The 14,313-nt window shown below is 43.5% G+C and overlaps 1 protein-coding gene across 3 annotated transcripts in view; it reads left to right on the top strand.

Annotated features, from left to right (window-relative positions):
- Positions 1-14,313, top strand: part of Ggta1 (glycoprotein alpha-galactosyltransferase 1 (inactive)) — a 61,626-nt gene that overhangs the window by 42,995 nt on the left and 4,318 nt on the right. For all 3 annotated transcript variants that reach the window (XM_078048117.1, XM_078048116.1, XM_013356753.4), the window contains exons 5-8: positions 3,046-3,081; positions 4,705-4,767; positions 5,474-5,581; positions 12,506-12,643. In XM_078048117.1, the coding sequence (XP_077904243.1) occupies positions 3,046-3,081; positions 4,705-4,767; positions 5,474-5,581; positions 12,506-12,643 (345 nt within the window). The remainder of the gene's footprint in view (positions 1-3,045; positions 3,082-4,704; positions 4,768-5,473; positions 5,582-12,505; positions 12,644-14,313) is intronic.

Here is a 14,313-nt window from a genome sequence, read left to right as displayed (position 1 = left end):
ATTTGTGCCTGGCTGAAACTTCTGGGTCTCTCCCTCTCTCTATCTTTAACTCTGGAGAGCAGAATGAATAGAATGTTTTTGAGTTTTCAAATTCATCTGCGGACTACTCAAATATAAGAACTACCTCTGTGCTTTTGAAACCACCTTGTCTTGGAGATTCTAGCTAGAGAGGCTTCTGACCAAAAGTCTCCACATAAATACAGAAATGTGTGATGCTTTTGACTTGAGATATAATGATAAAGCTCAGCCTTCAGTTTCTAGTAAGTCCACTGTGCTGAGTTGTCTCGGCACCATTATTATTTTCAGGGTGAAATGTTTCAGTGGCCTTCAAGTTCAAGATGGCAGCCTGGTGTAACATTTGAATATTATTTTTAGACATCAAATTATAAGATTAAATGAGCCAGCAGGACTGTCTTTGCTACTAAAAAAAGAACTGCAACTTTGGGTGCATCAATAGCAGGAGGAATCTCCAAAATGCAGAAACAAAATCTTCAGATGTGGACAGATCTAGCCACTTCTAGAATGTTCTTTTGTTTCATTCTGAATCACTAATTTTAAGGAAAATAGGACAAGCTCAAGTGTGGTCAAGTTAAAAGCATCTGGAAACTAGGTCTTTTGAATTGAGGAAATGAGTTCAAAGAAGAGATGACTCAAAGTTAGGTGTGGGGACCTCCTCGGTGGCCTTGGGAAAGTTACTCAACTACTCTGTTCTCTGGTTTCTCTACCCTTAAAGGTAGGGAATATAATAGTGCCTGCTTCATTGTGATTAAATATTATTGTGTACAGAGCACCAGGGCCAGTGGCTGGACTTCATAATGCCAAATGCCATCACCAGCATCTTCCTCTTCAGCTCAGGCCATTATAACAAGGTGCTATAAATTGGGGGCCTTAACAACAGGAACTTACTTCTCCAAGTTCTACAGCTGGGGAGTCCAAGGTCAAGGCACTAGCTGATTTAGTTCTCATATAAGGGCTTTCTTCCTGGCTTGCAGATAGTCACCTTTTCCCAAAACATCCACAATGATGGACAGCAAGCAAGTTATAGTATCTCCCTCTTCTTATAAGGACACTAATTTCATCATGGGGCCCCCATCCTTATTTAATGTAATTATCTCCCAAAGGCCCCACCTCCAAATGCCATCATACTGGGGACAGGGCTTCAACACATAAATTTTGGGGGACATGAACATTCACTTCATAACAGTCACAACCATCATCATTTGCTGCTGAGGGCAAAACATGACAGGGGATTTTGACCGAGAGAGACGACTCCAGCAGTCACAAGCAAGAGAACATGAGCCCTTTGGGGTGCTTGCCGGAATACTTGCTTGGCTGACAGTTTGTCTCTGAATCTGAATACTTGATTGGATAATTTTGCTGGATGTTCTGAATTGTAGCCAGATTTGTACTTCCATATTTGGGAACCAAAGTCTTAAATGTGTATATTGGCCTTGGCCTCTCAGAAAGGGGGTTATTTTTCAGTGCTGGGCATGTTCTTTCAGCACAGTGGTTATAGCAGGTTCTGACTGTTCCTTGGGGCCATCTTCAGGCACCTGGACCTTGGCTGCATCTTTCTTTGATGTGCAGAATCCACTTTTCTCAAGAGGCTTCAAGGGAGCAGATGGTTGCCATTTAAGAACTGGTCATGAGATAGTCTAAGGTGACCTGAGGACATTACCCTGAGAAGGATGGGTGGCACTGAGTTTGGAACAATCTTAAAAACAAATAAATTGAACACATCTACCAAGTAGTTAATCGAAGCACTGTTGTCAACAAAGCACTCTGAGAGAATATCACCCAGGATAGCATTTGATTTGAGGCCGGATGGAAAAAAAAAAATCTTAGACTTAAAAGTTACAATAATAGTGATGCTGATGGCATCACTGCTGGCTCATTAAATCTTTTGACAGCAGGTACTAGTTTCTAGTGTGTGTGTGTGGCATCATCTCCAGTTCTTATACTAGTCCTGCACAGTTGGTACTTTTCCAAGTTTCCATATAAGGACATGAAGTTCCCAAATGGTAAAAGTTAAGGTTCAAGATCACATTTTAGGAAGAGCTAGGTCTCAGGCTGTCTGCAGCTCATTCACTTACCCACTATAGAGCCTTCATTTAGTTGAGTCTCCATTTTTCAAGTGACAGAATGGAGACCAAATAGGTGAAGTGTCTTTTTAGTGAACTTATGTCCCTGTTGTAACTAGAATTCAGATCTCCTTATCCTTTATCCCCAATTCCTTCCGGAGCTTCTCATCTGTGCCGATATGAGGGATGGCACATGGGCCATTAGAACTCCTGCCCTCCAGGTGTGATCTGAATGGGGCAACAGGATGTGTGGATAAATAACCAATGCTACTAAGTAGAAGAAGAATGACAGAAGTAGAGAGTACTTGTGATTGCTTATGCTTTTCTTCATGGTGCTTCTTGGAGTATGAGGTTGTGTAGCCGTGTGACTATGTGACCAAGGTCTGCCTTCCCTCCTACATTATATGTTCCACAAGGTTGAGGACTGTACTGGTCTTGGCCAATGACCTATCCCAGCCTCCCTGCTTTCATGAGTTGAAGAAATGCCTTTGGGGACTGCGCTGAGGAAGGCTATGCACTGGGGGTGGTAGTAGGCCTTGCAACTGATGCTCTGTTTTCTGGGTAAAGATAAATCCTCAGTGAGGAGTGGCTGGGCCAGGGTGCTTCCACCTTCCAGGCCTTCTTCATTGCCAGACAGCTGAGTAGGCTGCAGGAGGGGACCTTCTGTGGAGCTTCTGCCCCTCAGTGAAGCCACCCCTGAGCAATGGAGAACTGATTGTTAAAAAACAAAAACAAAAACAAACACAACTTGAGATTCTCCAGATGCCCTCTTCCCCTGGAAATCTGGAAGCAACTGCAAGTGGAAATTCCTATTTCCACTGGGTATATCTCAGAGGAAGGTGGAAACTGGGAGAAGCTAGAACCCGGCTCTCTGCTCAGCCCAGGGCTCAGTGATAATGGTTACAAAATAGCCTTTCTTGGAACTAAAAGTAACATGATGTTTTTATTTCTCCTTTACTTTTAGCCCAGAAGGCTCTTTCTTGTGGATTTATCACTCAAAGTAAGTGCTTTGAATTCTAGGTGTCCATTGGCTGACTCCCATATGTGCTCTCTCACCGTCCGCAGTCTCTTTGCACCAGCAGTGATGCGCTCAGGCCAAAAAGGGGAAAGGGTCCTGGGAATCTGGGGCTCTGGATTGTATTCCTCCAGCCCCCAGACTTGTCTTTATAGAAGCACAACTTGTGTTTTGCCTTGAGTTCTTATCAAGGGCCTCTTTAAGTGGTGTTATTTGGGGGAATATTCCTGTTTCACTGAGAAAAAGAATCTGGGAGATAATCTCCATCGTTCTTCTCTATATACGTTGTCTGAAGAACTGTGTAAGAGCAAGAAAAAAAGTTTGGTTTTTTTTATTTTTTGTTGTTTTAGATATATATGACAGTAGGGTATATTTTGACATATGATCCATACCTGGAAGTCTGGGTTTCTTGATGAATTAGTGTGTATCCTTTTTAGAATTTTTTTTCACTTTTTTAAAATACATTTATTTGTTTATTTTTATGTGGTGCTGAGGATCGAACCCAGTGCCTCACACATGCTAGGCAAGCGCTCTACCACTGAGCCACAACCTGGCCCCCCCTTTTTTTTTTTCCTTTTTTAAAAAGAAAATGAGATCTGTGTGTGCAAATTTTTTAAAATTAATTAATTAATTAATTATTTTTTGGTACTGGAGATTAAACTCAGAGACATTCACTGAGCCACATCCTCCAGAGCTTTTTATTTATTTATTTAAAATTTGAGACAGGGTCTCACTAAGTTGCTTAGGGCCTCACTAAGTTGCTGAGGCTGGCCTCTAACTTGGGATCCTCCTGCCTCAGCCTCTCGAATCACTGGGATCACAGCATGAACTACTACAACCAACTAAATCTTTACTTTCCTGTCTTTGGCTTGGTTGCCAGGAAGCTCTGAGTGCATGTTCTCAGCAGTTTGCACCTGGTATTACTTCTGGTTTTTATCCTTACATTCCACAAGACCTTGGTGAATTGCTCAAATCCACTCAGCCAATATCTCAGCTGTAAATTGAAAATAAAGGGAAAACTTTTATTGGGGATGACCAAGGTCAAGTGCAATTACATACCTGGGTGACTAAGTCAAGGTATCAGAGGATTCTTGAAAATATGCTTGGTTTTTTATTCACACTACAACTCATGACAGTCACTCTCAGCTAATCAAGCTCTTATCCATATGGTATTTCATTCAGTCTTCAAAATTATCTTCATGGCAGGTTTATTATTGTTATTAAAAACACTTTTCAGAATAGAAAGTAAAAATTCAGAGAGGGAAAATGTCCTACCACAGTCGTACAGCTGGTGAGTGGCAGATCCGGAACTCAGGCTTGTGCGTTTACAGTGGCCCCCCCTTGCCCTCTTTCTCCCCGGTCCTGCTAGGGCTCACTGGTTGAGTGGAGTGCCAGGCTGCCCTGGGGACAGCAGGCCGAGGGGTCTTCAGCTCTCTTTCCCCCATTCAGCTAAAGGATTTCACTTTTGTTTTCCTTTTCTGAATTAGCAGCTTAAAATTAATTTTTTAAATAATGATCTCTGCTATTAAAAAAAAAAGAAGTTTGGGATCCTTCCAGTTTGGAGACTGATCATTTCTAAAAATGTTTACATTCTTTTTCACTTCTTAGGGACCCAATTGGTGACGGCAGCACTCAGAAGGGCTGGTGGTTTCCAAGCTGGTTTAAAAATAGGTAAGGAGGGGCTGGGGATGTGGCTCAAGCCGTAAAGTGCTCGCCTGGCATGCGCGGGGCGCTGGGTTCGATCCTCAGCACCACATTAAATAAAATAAAGATGTTGTGTCTGCCGAAAACTGAAAAATAAATGTTAAAAAATCCTCTCTCTTTCTCAAAAAAAAAAAAAAATAGGTAAGGAGATCAGACTATGGATATGTTTGTCCATCCAACCAACTTTTGTGGAGAATTTGGTTGAAATGGCTCCATGTTCATGACTTTCCCAGTCACTTATATTTCTTGCTTATCAAAATTATACAAGGAATCCATTTTGTGGGTGGGCTAGGACATTTAATTTCCAGCTAACTTAAGAATGAGGCGTGAGTGGAAGTTTAAATGGAAGGAAAGAAAATCATAAACCGAAATGTTCTTAGGAGGGCTATTTTAACAAGTCTCCCCTGCCCCCTAAAATAACCCAAGGGTTATTGGGTCATTAAACTGCTAACTGCTAACTTGCAAGGCTAATAAGAAAGACGAATACTGCGTGTTTTCATCTCAAGTATGTTCTTGTGAATAAATGCCTAGCATCATGAGCCTATCTCCAACCAGTGCACTTGGTACATGCACCCTCTGCCTCGGGACATGTTTCATGAGATTGTCCCCCACTGCCCTGCCACCACACACCACCCTCCTTGCCTTACCTGTCTTTCTTCCCCTTTGTACTCAGGACCCACAATTACCAGGGAAATGAAGAGGAAGATATAGAAAAAGGAAAAGCGAAGGAACAAAGAAAGGAAGATGAAGAGCTTCAACTGTGGGACTGGTTTAATCCGAAGTAAGAAGTGTGGCTCCTCATGCAGTGGTTCCAGGGCTCACCAGGAGTGGAGCAGGCCGTGCAGGCGGCACTGAGAACATCCCTGACTTGGGAGAAACGGTCTTAGCATTTAGCATTAGACTTTAGATAAGACTTTGGATAAGAAACAGGGACCTAACTACTTTGAATCTACTGTACTGAGCAGCACAGTAATTCTGACGGTAAATGGCCAATGGCAGCCAACCAGTCACAGAATATTAGTGCTAGAATGGGTCTTTCTTATAGGCCAAAGATATTGTGGAAAGCCACAGGATTGGGAATTAGGGGGAAATTCTGAGATTAAGTTAACTCATTTTTTAAAAATGTCATGGAAGGGCTGCTGTTTTGGCTCAGTGGTAGAGCGCTCACCTAGCACTTGTGAGGCACTGGGTTCCATCCTCAGCACCACATAAAAATAGATAAATAAAACAAAAGTATTGTGTCCAAAAGTATTTTAGTCCCTACAACTAAAAAAAATTGTTTTTAAAAAGTGTCATGGAAGGGCTGGGGTTGTGGCTTAGGGGTAGAGTGCTTGCCTAGCATGCCCGAGGCCCTGGGTTCGATCCTCAGCACCACATAAAAATAAATAAAGATGTGTCCATCTGAAACTTAAAAAGAAAAAAAAAAAACATAAGTGTCATAGAACCATAAATTCATTCATTAAGCAACCATACAAAAAATGTTTATCAAAACTTACAATGTGCTGGGTGCAGTAGTGCACACCTGTAGTTGGGCTCAGGAGGCTGAGGCAGGAGGATCACACGTTCAAAGACAACCTTAGCTACTTAGCAAGACCCCAAGCAACTTAGCAAGACCGTATCTCAAAATAAAAAATAAAAAGGGCTGGGGATGTGGCTCAGGGGTTAAGTGGTTTGGTACTTGGGTATAATCCCTGGTACCAAAAAAAAAAAAAGAAAAATTTATGATGCTGCTGAGCATGGTAGCATCATTGCTACCATGTAGTAGCCGAAATCCCAGCAACTACAGAGGCTGAGGCAGGAGGATTGAAAATTTGAGACCAACCTCAGGAACTTAGACACTAAGCAACTTCATGAGATGCTTTCTCAAAATGAAAAATAAAAAGGACTAAGATGTAGCTCAGTGGTAAAGTGGCCTAGATTCAATCCCTAGTACCCATCCCACCAATCAAAACAAAACAAACTAAATCTTATGATGTGCTTATTGGTACTTCTCAAATGGTCAGTAACTACTCATTTGTGTATTCAGAAACTAGCTTATTAGATCAAAACTAGCTTTTTAAAAAATTAAAATAGAAGACCAAAGGGTAAGTATTATTTAGTGGAATTTTTGATTCTGTATATAAGAGTGCATTTGGTTGTGATATGAAATGTATTTTATGAGTTATGGTAAAAAAAATATACTGTGGCAGACATTGTGTTAGGCACAGAAGACAGGTGAAATCTCCCAATATGGTTGTATTCAAGAAGATCATGGTCTTGGGTTCGAGTCTCAGCACACACACACATAAAAAAAAAAAGAAGAAAAAGAAGTTGTTATTCTTCACTTGGGTCTTGTATGTGGGATAGATATGAAACTAATATTTGCCAAGATTGGTAAGGAGATGTGATCAGTAAATGGCAGGATGTGGTTTGGGGGCTGAGGAGACGGAAGTTTTTCAATGTGACTATGAGACCTGAGAGATTGGTGGGTGATGATGTCATTGACCAGGAAAGGGAATTGAAGAAGGAATGCCTGAAAGTTCAGAGAGGTGACGAGCTCCATGAAGGCTGTGCGTGGATCCATGTGCTTATGGGGCATCTAGACAGAAAGTCTCAGGGTTTCCAGGAGCCAGTGGAGGGTGTGGATTGGAGGCATCATCAGGCTACCTGCCAGAGGGATCTGTGGGCTTGGATGAGGCCACCCAGGGAAAGGCCATCTGACATTGGCATCCAAGTAGCTGCAGGAGGAAGAGGTGTTCAAATGGAGGAGCAGGGAGACCAGTAGGAGCAGGAGGAGGTCAGGAGGGACCAGTATCCATTCCTGTGTGAAGGATTGTGGGTTCCGGGAACTGAATATGTTGTTGCAAGTCTGTGTATTGTTTTGGAGTAGAAGATTCATGCCAGTTTGGAAAAGATGAGAATTTTGACTTCTCATCTGTCTTTTGGTGAGTTGGACAACAGGGTAACCACCTATGAGATGCTGAACCACTACTAGAAATGTGAGAAGATGGAAGCATTCTATTTTGATAAGCCCTTTAGATCAGAAAACTGAGGCCCCAAAGGGGCAGGCAGACTGGATGAGTCAGAAATGGTGACCAAGCACCTTCTAAGGAGGATTGGATAGTTCTACTATGGCCTCCTGCTCTGCTGAATGGGACTTGGAAGGTGGGGGCCAACGCTGAATTGCTAGGGGAAGAAAGGAGAGAGACCACGGCTGCCAGCTGTTACTGTGTCCACACTCTGCCATGCATGGCTAGACCTCACCTCCAAATGAATGTCAAACAAATATTTAAACAATATCAGTCTGAATCAGCACCAAATTAAAGCCTTCTTGGGCCACCAGTCTATTTCTAGCATAATTGTATGACTGGATGAAATAATTAGCAAATTTCATATTAGTGCATCCTTTTCAGTGAAACATCTCAGACATATCACAGTGTATTGTGCAACCTATTTTCACGGCATAATCTCCTACCTTGCCTCCTCATTTTCTTCCTCTCCATTCTCCTTTCTCAGCCTCCTTGCTAGGGCCATCTCCTTCTTCTCAGCTATCAGGTATTAGTCATGGGGCTAAGTGTACCTTCTTCTCTTTTCTTTGTGCACCATGTTCCAATATATTCCCTTCCGTTTCCCTGGCATCATACTCCACCTATGAGAGAATGACTCTCACGTTTGTATCTTTAGTGCAGATATTTCCTCTAAGCCCTGACTTGTGTCTACCTGCCCACCTGGCATCTCTGCATGTCTCACATGACCCAAATATATTTCTCAATTCCACCCCACCCTTGTTCTTCTCCTCATTTCCCATAGCAGTAAATAGCTCAAGTCAGAGGCCAGGAGATGTTTTCCTTTGTCCACCCCATAGTCTAACTCATTAGCATGTTCTGTTGATCATTGCTCCCAAATCCCTCCCACATCATTCCCTTCTCTGCACGCCATAGCTGCTATCTCTGTTCACATTGCCATCAGCTCTTTTGTTGTCTTGCTGTTTACCATACTGCTGCTTAATAGGTGGTGTGTGTTCCACATCCTTTTATACCTACTTCATGTTTCATTGAATTTTAATATTTTCTCTAACCAACCCTTGGGTACCACATACATGGATCCATAAATAAAGACAATTAATAAGCTGCCAATAACCTAGGAACATGTGTGTTTTGGTTGCAGAAACCCTATTATATTTCAGGAAGCTTTTGGCCTAAAATGATGGAATTGCACACGCAGAGGTCACACAGTTGTTTGGAAGGAAGACCTTTGGGCAGCTCTTTGCTGGCATTTCCCCCTCCTTTTAGAGCCTCATTCATCCTCATTATCTTGGATGTTTCTGGCAATTGACATTGTCAAAGACAAGCTTTTGCACATGTGTGGGTTTTCCTAAGTCGCCTCTTTTGCGAGGCAGGTGGGGGGAGTGAGTTTTCATGATTGAGACTCCTTAATGCAGAGCTTCGCCCAGGAAACTGATCCCAACCTCATCCTCCCTCTCTCCCTGCACCTCCTCTTCTCCACTGCCTTCCTTACCAGGCTGTCATCTGGCTGTTAGTCAAGGTCACCGGTATATGGGAATTGTCAGTGGATTTGAGTAATTAACAGCTGGGAAATAGCACACCTTAATTCTAAATTAAACATTAATTTTTTAATATTGCTACTTTTTCTTCCTGCCTGAAGGTATCCTTCCCATCCAAGTAATCAAACTGGATACTGGGTTTCTGACTTCTTTTTAGAAGATGTGGTCAAAGTGATCCTGCAGTTGAGGAGCATGCACTTGACTACCCATTGGGACTGTCAAGATTCTCAAGAGGCAGGACTGTTCTCATTTCCCTCATCCCAGTACTTAGTCCCAGTTTGGCCCTTTATATAAATTAAATGACCAAAAGCTTAGTCCCCTTCTCCTTCTCCTAGCCTTACTCCCTTTATTTGTAAAATGGCTGATGACAGCACCCACTTCATAGGGTGGTCATGGAGATTAAATGAGAGAGCACGAGCCAAGTACTTGGCCCCCAGGGGCACAGAAAGTATTAAATAAGTGTGCCTGCTCCTCTTTTTCTTCTGTTTTTGCTAGTTGTATTACCCGATTACCAAATGTCTGGTTCACATACAACAAGCCTTAGCAAGAAGGCTGGGCTAGAATTACTGAAAGATCTTCCACAGGCTAAAACGAACACTGCAGTAAATGAGGTGGATGCCTGACAGAACAAGGAAGCTCAGGTTCAAAAGCACAGGCAGGAGAATAATGAGCCCTATGTGCATGCTTACATTGTCTTTTTCTATCTGGGGGCAGGTTGAAATTTGTCATTTGACAAAGCTTAGGGTTTTACAGGACTAAAAGCACCACTGGAGCAAAGTTTTGAGGGTCTTGTGTGGCTGGTCTCATGTGACCCTGCTGAGGCTGTTGGGAGAGGCCAACAAATAGCCTGCGGAGGGCCAGGTCTTCACACAATTGCTCTGCCCTTCAGCAAAGCAGAGTTTTCCACGCTGAGCCTGATGAGCAAGGCTAGGTCATGTTAAGTTTCTAAAATCAACAACACAAGAGCTCATCGTTTCCTAGTCTTTGTTGTTGTTGTTGTTGTTGATACTCCCCAAGTGAACCAGAAGCAAATGCCGAGTCTCACCCATGACAGCAGAATGCATTTCAACTCATTGTATACAAATGGGGCATTTCCCAGTTTTCACTGGTGAAAATACCAAAGCTGCTGAGTGGACGTAGTGTTACCTTCAGACCAGGACAAAACTGGGTTTAAACCCTAATTTCTTTAGCACAGCAATTAAATGTTTAGGTAAGAAACAATATAGGGTGGTGGCTCAGAGTACCCAACTCTAAGATTTACCCCTTTATAGCTGTGAAAGTACTTAACCTTTCTGTGCTATAGATGCTTCATTGGTAAGATGGAAATCAAAGTCACTCTGTCTCAGAAGGATGAACCCTTTGCACAGTGCCTGGTCACACAGGAAGTGCTCAATGTATGCTAGTTGCTGTCATCAGTGACTAGTTATGTGGCCTTGCTCAGCTTCTCTGAGCCTTGGTTTTCTTATCTGAATGTCACACAATACATCACAGGACTGTTGCAAGGACTAAAGGAAAACAGGTTGGTGCAGAGTCTGTACTTGCGCCTTTCACCGAGAGTAACTGTGTTCTCTGTGTAGCAGGAACACCTGGAGTGCTATGGACTGAGCCGAGTCTCAGGCTCCAGACAAGCTGAGCAGCCAAGAGAACAGGCTAAAAGTCCCCCCACTCTGTCATATCTGCCACACTGCACCATGCTGGAGGTGGCCCAGTTATGTCGGCCCAGAGGCAGACATAGGTTGGGTGGGAGGGCAGAGTCAGCAGAAGAGTTAGAGAGTGCAGAGCTTGTAACAGGGACAGGAGGCACGGGGGAGAATCTTCGGAGGCTCTTCTGCCCCTCTGAGACTTGGGTGAGGCAGGGGTAACCTAGCCTTGTCCATCAGGCTGGCTGTAGGTAGGTACAGTTGAGTGAACGCCCTACCTAACGCTGCAAGGAGCAGGGGATGTTCCTGTCAGTCTCTCCCAACAGCCTCAGCAGCGCAGCAGGCTAGGACTAGCAGGACTTTGTCCCAACTGTTTGCCACTTTCTCCGGTTTGCTGAGATACTCCCCAAGTGAACCAGAAGCAAATGCCAAGCAGGGACTGAGCCCGCACTGGAGTTGCATCTAAGCAACTGTGTGCCAGTTTCCTCATCCTGAGGGGAACTGCAGCTGCCTCCTGAGCTAACAGGTGTCAGCTAACAGCTAACAGGTCATTCTCACTTGAAATTTGTAGCTATAATATTAGCCTCTGCTGCCCCTACTACCTGGAGCTCTAGCCCTGCCACAGGGCAAGGTCCTCTCCTGCTCTGCCCTTTCTGCATTTTTCCTTCAGTATCATACTTTGTCACTTTCTGTGTCTTCATTGGCTTTACCAAGTCCCTTTCAAGCTTTTTTTTTTTTTTTTTTTGATGGTGCTGAGGATTGAACCCAGGGCCTTGTGCATGCCAGGCAAGCACTCTGCCAGCTGAGCTATATCCCCAGTCCCCTTTCAAGCTTTCTGAGTGCAGAAAACACATCTCCTTCTGGCCCCCTTGATGTTCCTAGTGAAGAGGCGATATGGTCTAAGGAGCGAGCCTTTGCCAGAGCCATGCCCTGTCCTTGGCCATGTTGGGAAGCTGTCAAGTCCTTTTCTTTCTGGATGCTGCTGTCTCCTTGTCTGTAAAATAAATAGTAACAGAATCCCCTTAGTCTGGACCCTTTTTGGCCAATAACCAGGTTTCTACCCAGAAATCCCTTTTTGGCCAAAGGCAAATTGAAACAACCTTTTTTCTCAGTTTTAGCGTCACTTTCTCATCCCACTCGATCAAGGGTTAGGGTCTTCTTAGACTCAGATGGCACCAACAGGGATAAATAACAACTCAAAGATGACACTGACAGCTCAGCAGCTGGGGAAAAGGGAAAGGGATTGTTTTAGAAGTAGAAGGAGAACAAAGAGAGCAGGGATGTATAGGCAAGATCCTATAAGGCCTCCAAGGACAGTCCCCAGAGGCACCTGGGCCAGAGGCTGCCCCTGTAGATGTCACGCCTCCCATTCAAGTGCTTGGGGTTAAACTACAGTTGGGACTCAGGGACAATTGCTGAAGATCATGACCATCCCCTTTTTTTTTTTTTTTTTTTTCCCTTGGACAGTCTGTCCTGCCTTAGTGAAACTATTCTGACTCATGTGACTGTGTTTTATCACCAGGAAACGCCCAGAGGTTTTGACAGTGACAGAATGGAAGGCACCGGTTGTATGGGAAGGCACTTACAACAGAGCCGTCCTGGAAAATTATTATGCCAAACAGAAAATCACTGTGGGGCTGACGGTTTTTGCTGTTGGAAAGTAGGTATTGCTGACAAAATTGTCCTTGACTTTCTTGTTCTACTATCAAAATGGTTATGAGGGGACACATGGCTTCATGAAGTTGTTTAGGATTTCTCTGAATTATGTGGGACTGTTTCAGTCTTCTTTCTGCTAAGGCCCCTAAAACTGAGAACAAAACAATAGTAGGTGAGCCCCTGTTCCTGCCTCAGGGAGAGTGTCTCTGGTTGAAGGAAAAAAATGTCTGCAACACCCCGCCAAACCCAGAGTCAACAGCACACCTGCAGCCACCTCCTTCGCAATCTCCACTGCTTCCTTTGGAAATTTCAAAAGTGCCAGCTGCTAGATGGCCTAAAGCTACATCTTTCTTCTCCTTCTCTAAGGGGCAGGACCAAGGACAGAGGGATTTACAGCAAGTTCTAGATACACAGGAGCTACACACCATGATTTTCTATGCAGGAGCATTGCTGACCACCCATGGATTCCTTAGGTGCCTTCCACCTGATCATCCTGGAGGATTTGGCCCTGGGAGACCTGACTGGTCAGAACTTCCTATTTCTGAGGTTGGATAGATTCTGGTTCCAGCTTCCATTTCCTTGTTCAAAACACTTGATGAGGAAAAATTGTAGTCATTCTCACTTGAAATTTATAGCTAAAATATTAGTTTAAAAATATAATCTATTTTACCTATTTTTTTTTCTTTTGTACTAGGGGTTGAACTCTGGGGAACTCAACCCCTGAGCCACATCCCCAGCCCTATTATATATTTTATTTAGAGACAGGGTCTCACTGGAGTTGTTTAGGGCCTTGCTAAGTTGCTGAGACTGGCTTCGAACTTGAAATCCTCCTGCCTCAGTCTCCCAACCCACTGGGATTATAGGCATGAGCCACCATGCCTGGCCTCTTTTACCCTTTTTGAGAATTAAAATATTTTTTTCTAAAATACTGAAAGTTCAATTTTCCTGTTTTTTTCTGCCTTCTGGGCCTTTCCGTCTGTACCTTCTGGAAAAAGTCATGTGGTAAATTGATCCCCCAGCCTTGTACAATAAGAATTGAAAGTTCAGCTGACTGGAACTTGAGCACTGTCAAGGTAGGGCCTCAAAGAGAAATCTGTAAAGATCTGACAGTTCTCCAAAGACAAACTTCCCCAGCCCAAAGCCCAGCAGACACTGCAATCACTGTTGTGAACAATACTACTCAAGTTCTGATGTTGCTGAATGTGCCAATCCCAGCAGCCTAAGGGTGTCTCTACTAGAGAAGGGTGATTATGGAATTTTAACATTTTTAACAGACGATCTGTATTATGGGACAGAAGCCAATGCTTAACTCACCTAATTATTTGGCACAAAAGAGCAAAAGCCAAACACATTGTAGATTGATTTGATCCTGGCGTTCCCAAAAAGAATAGAACATTGCCCCTTGCCCCACAATGGCTTCAACCTTCCAATTGCAACGTTTCAAAACAAAACCATAAACCACACATTCTGGCAAAAGCACTATGTCTGCCAGGCAAGAGAGGGCTGTTTGTACTAGCAGCAATAAATCCCCACAAGAAGCAGATTTGGACTTTTAGGAGGTGTGAAGTTTGGTTTCTTTTCAAATAATGATGCATGGAGCCAACTGCAGTGCTTTAATCTCTAAGCAATCTTAAACCTCACAGTGACTCCCCTGCTCACCCTGGTATTGTTTCC

This window comes from Ictidomys tridecemlineatus, chromosome 4 (assembly GCF_052094955.1).
Source record: "Ictidomys tridecemlineatus isolate mIctTri1 chromosome 4, mIctTri1.hap1, whole genome shotgun sequence".
Taxonomy (NCBI): domain Eukaryota; kingdom Metazoa; phylum Chordata; class Mammalia; order Rodentia; family Sciuridae; genus Ictidomys; species Ictidomys tridecemlineatus.
This window is presented reverse-complemented; position numbering and strand designations above follow the sequence as displayed.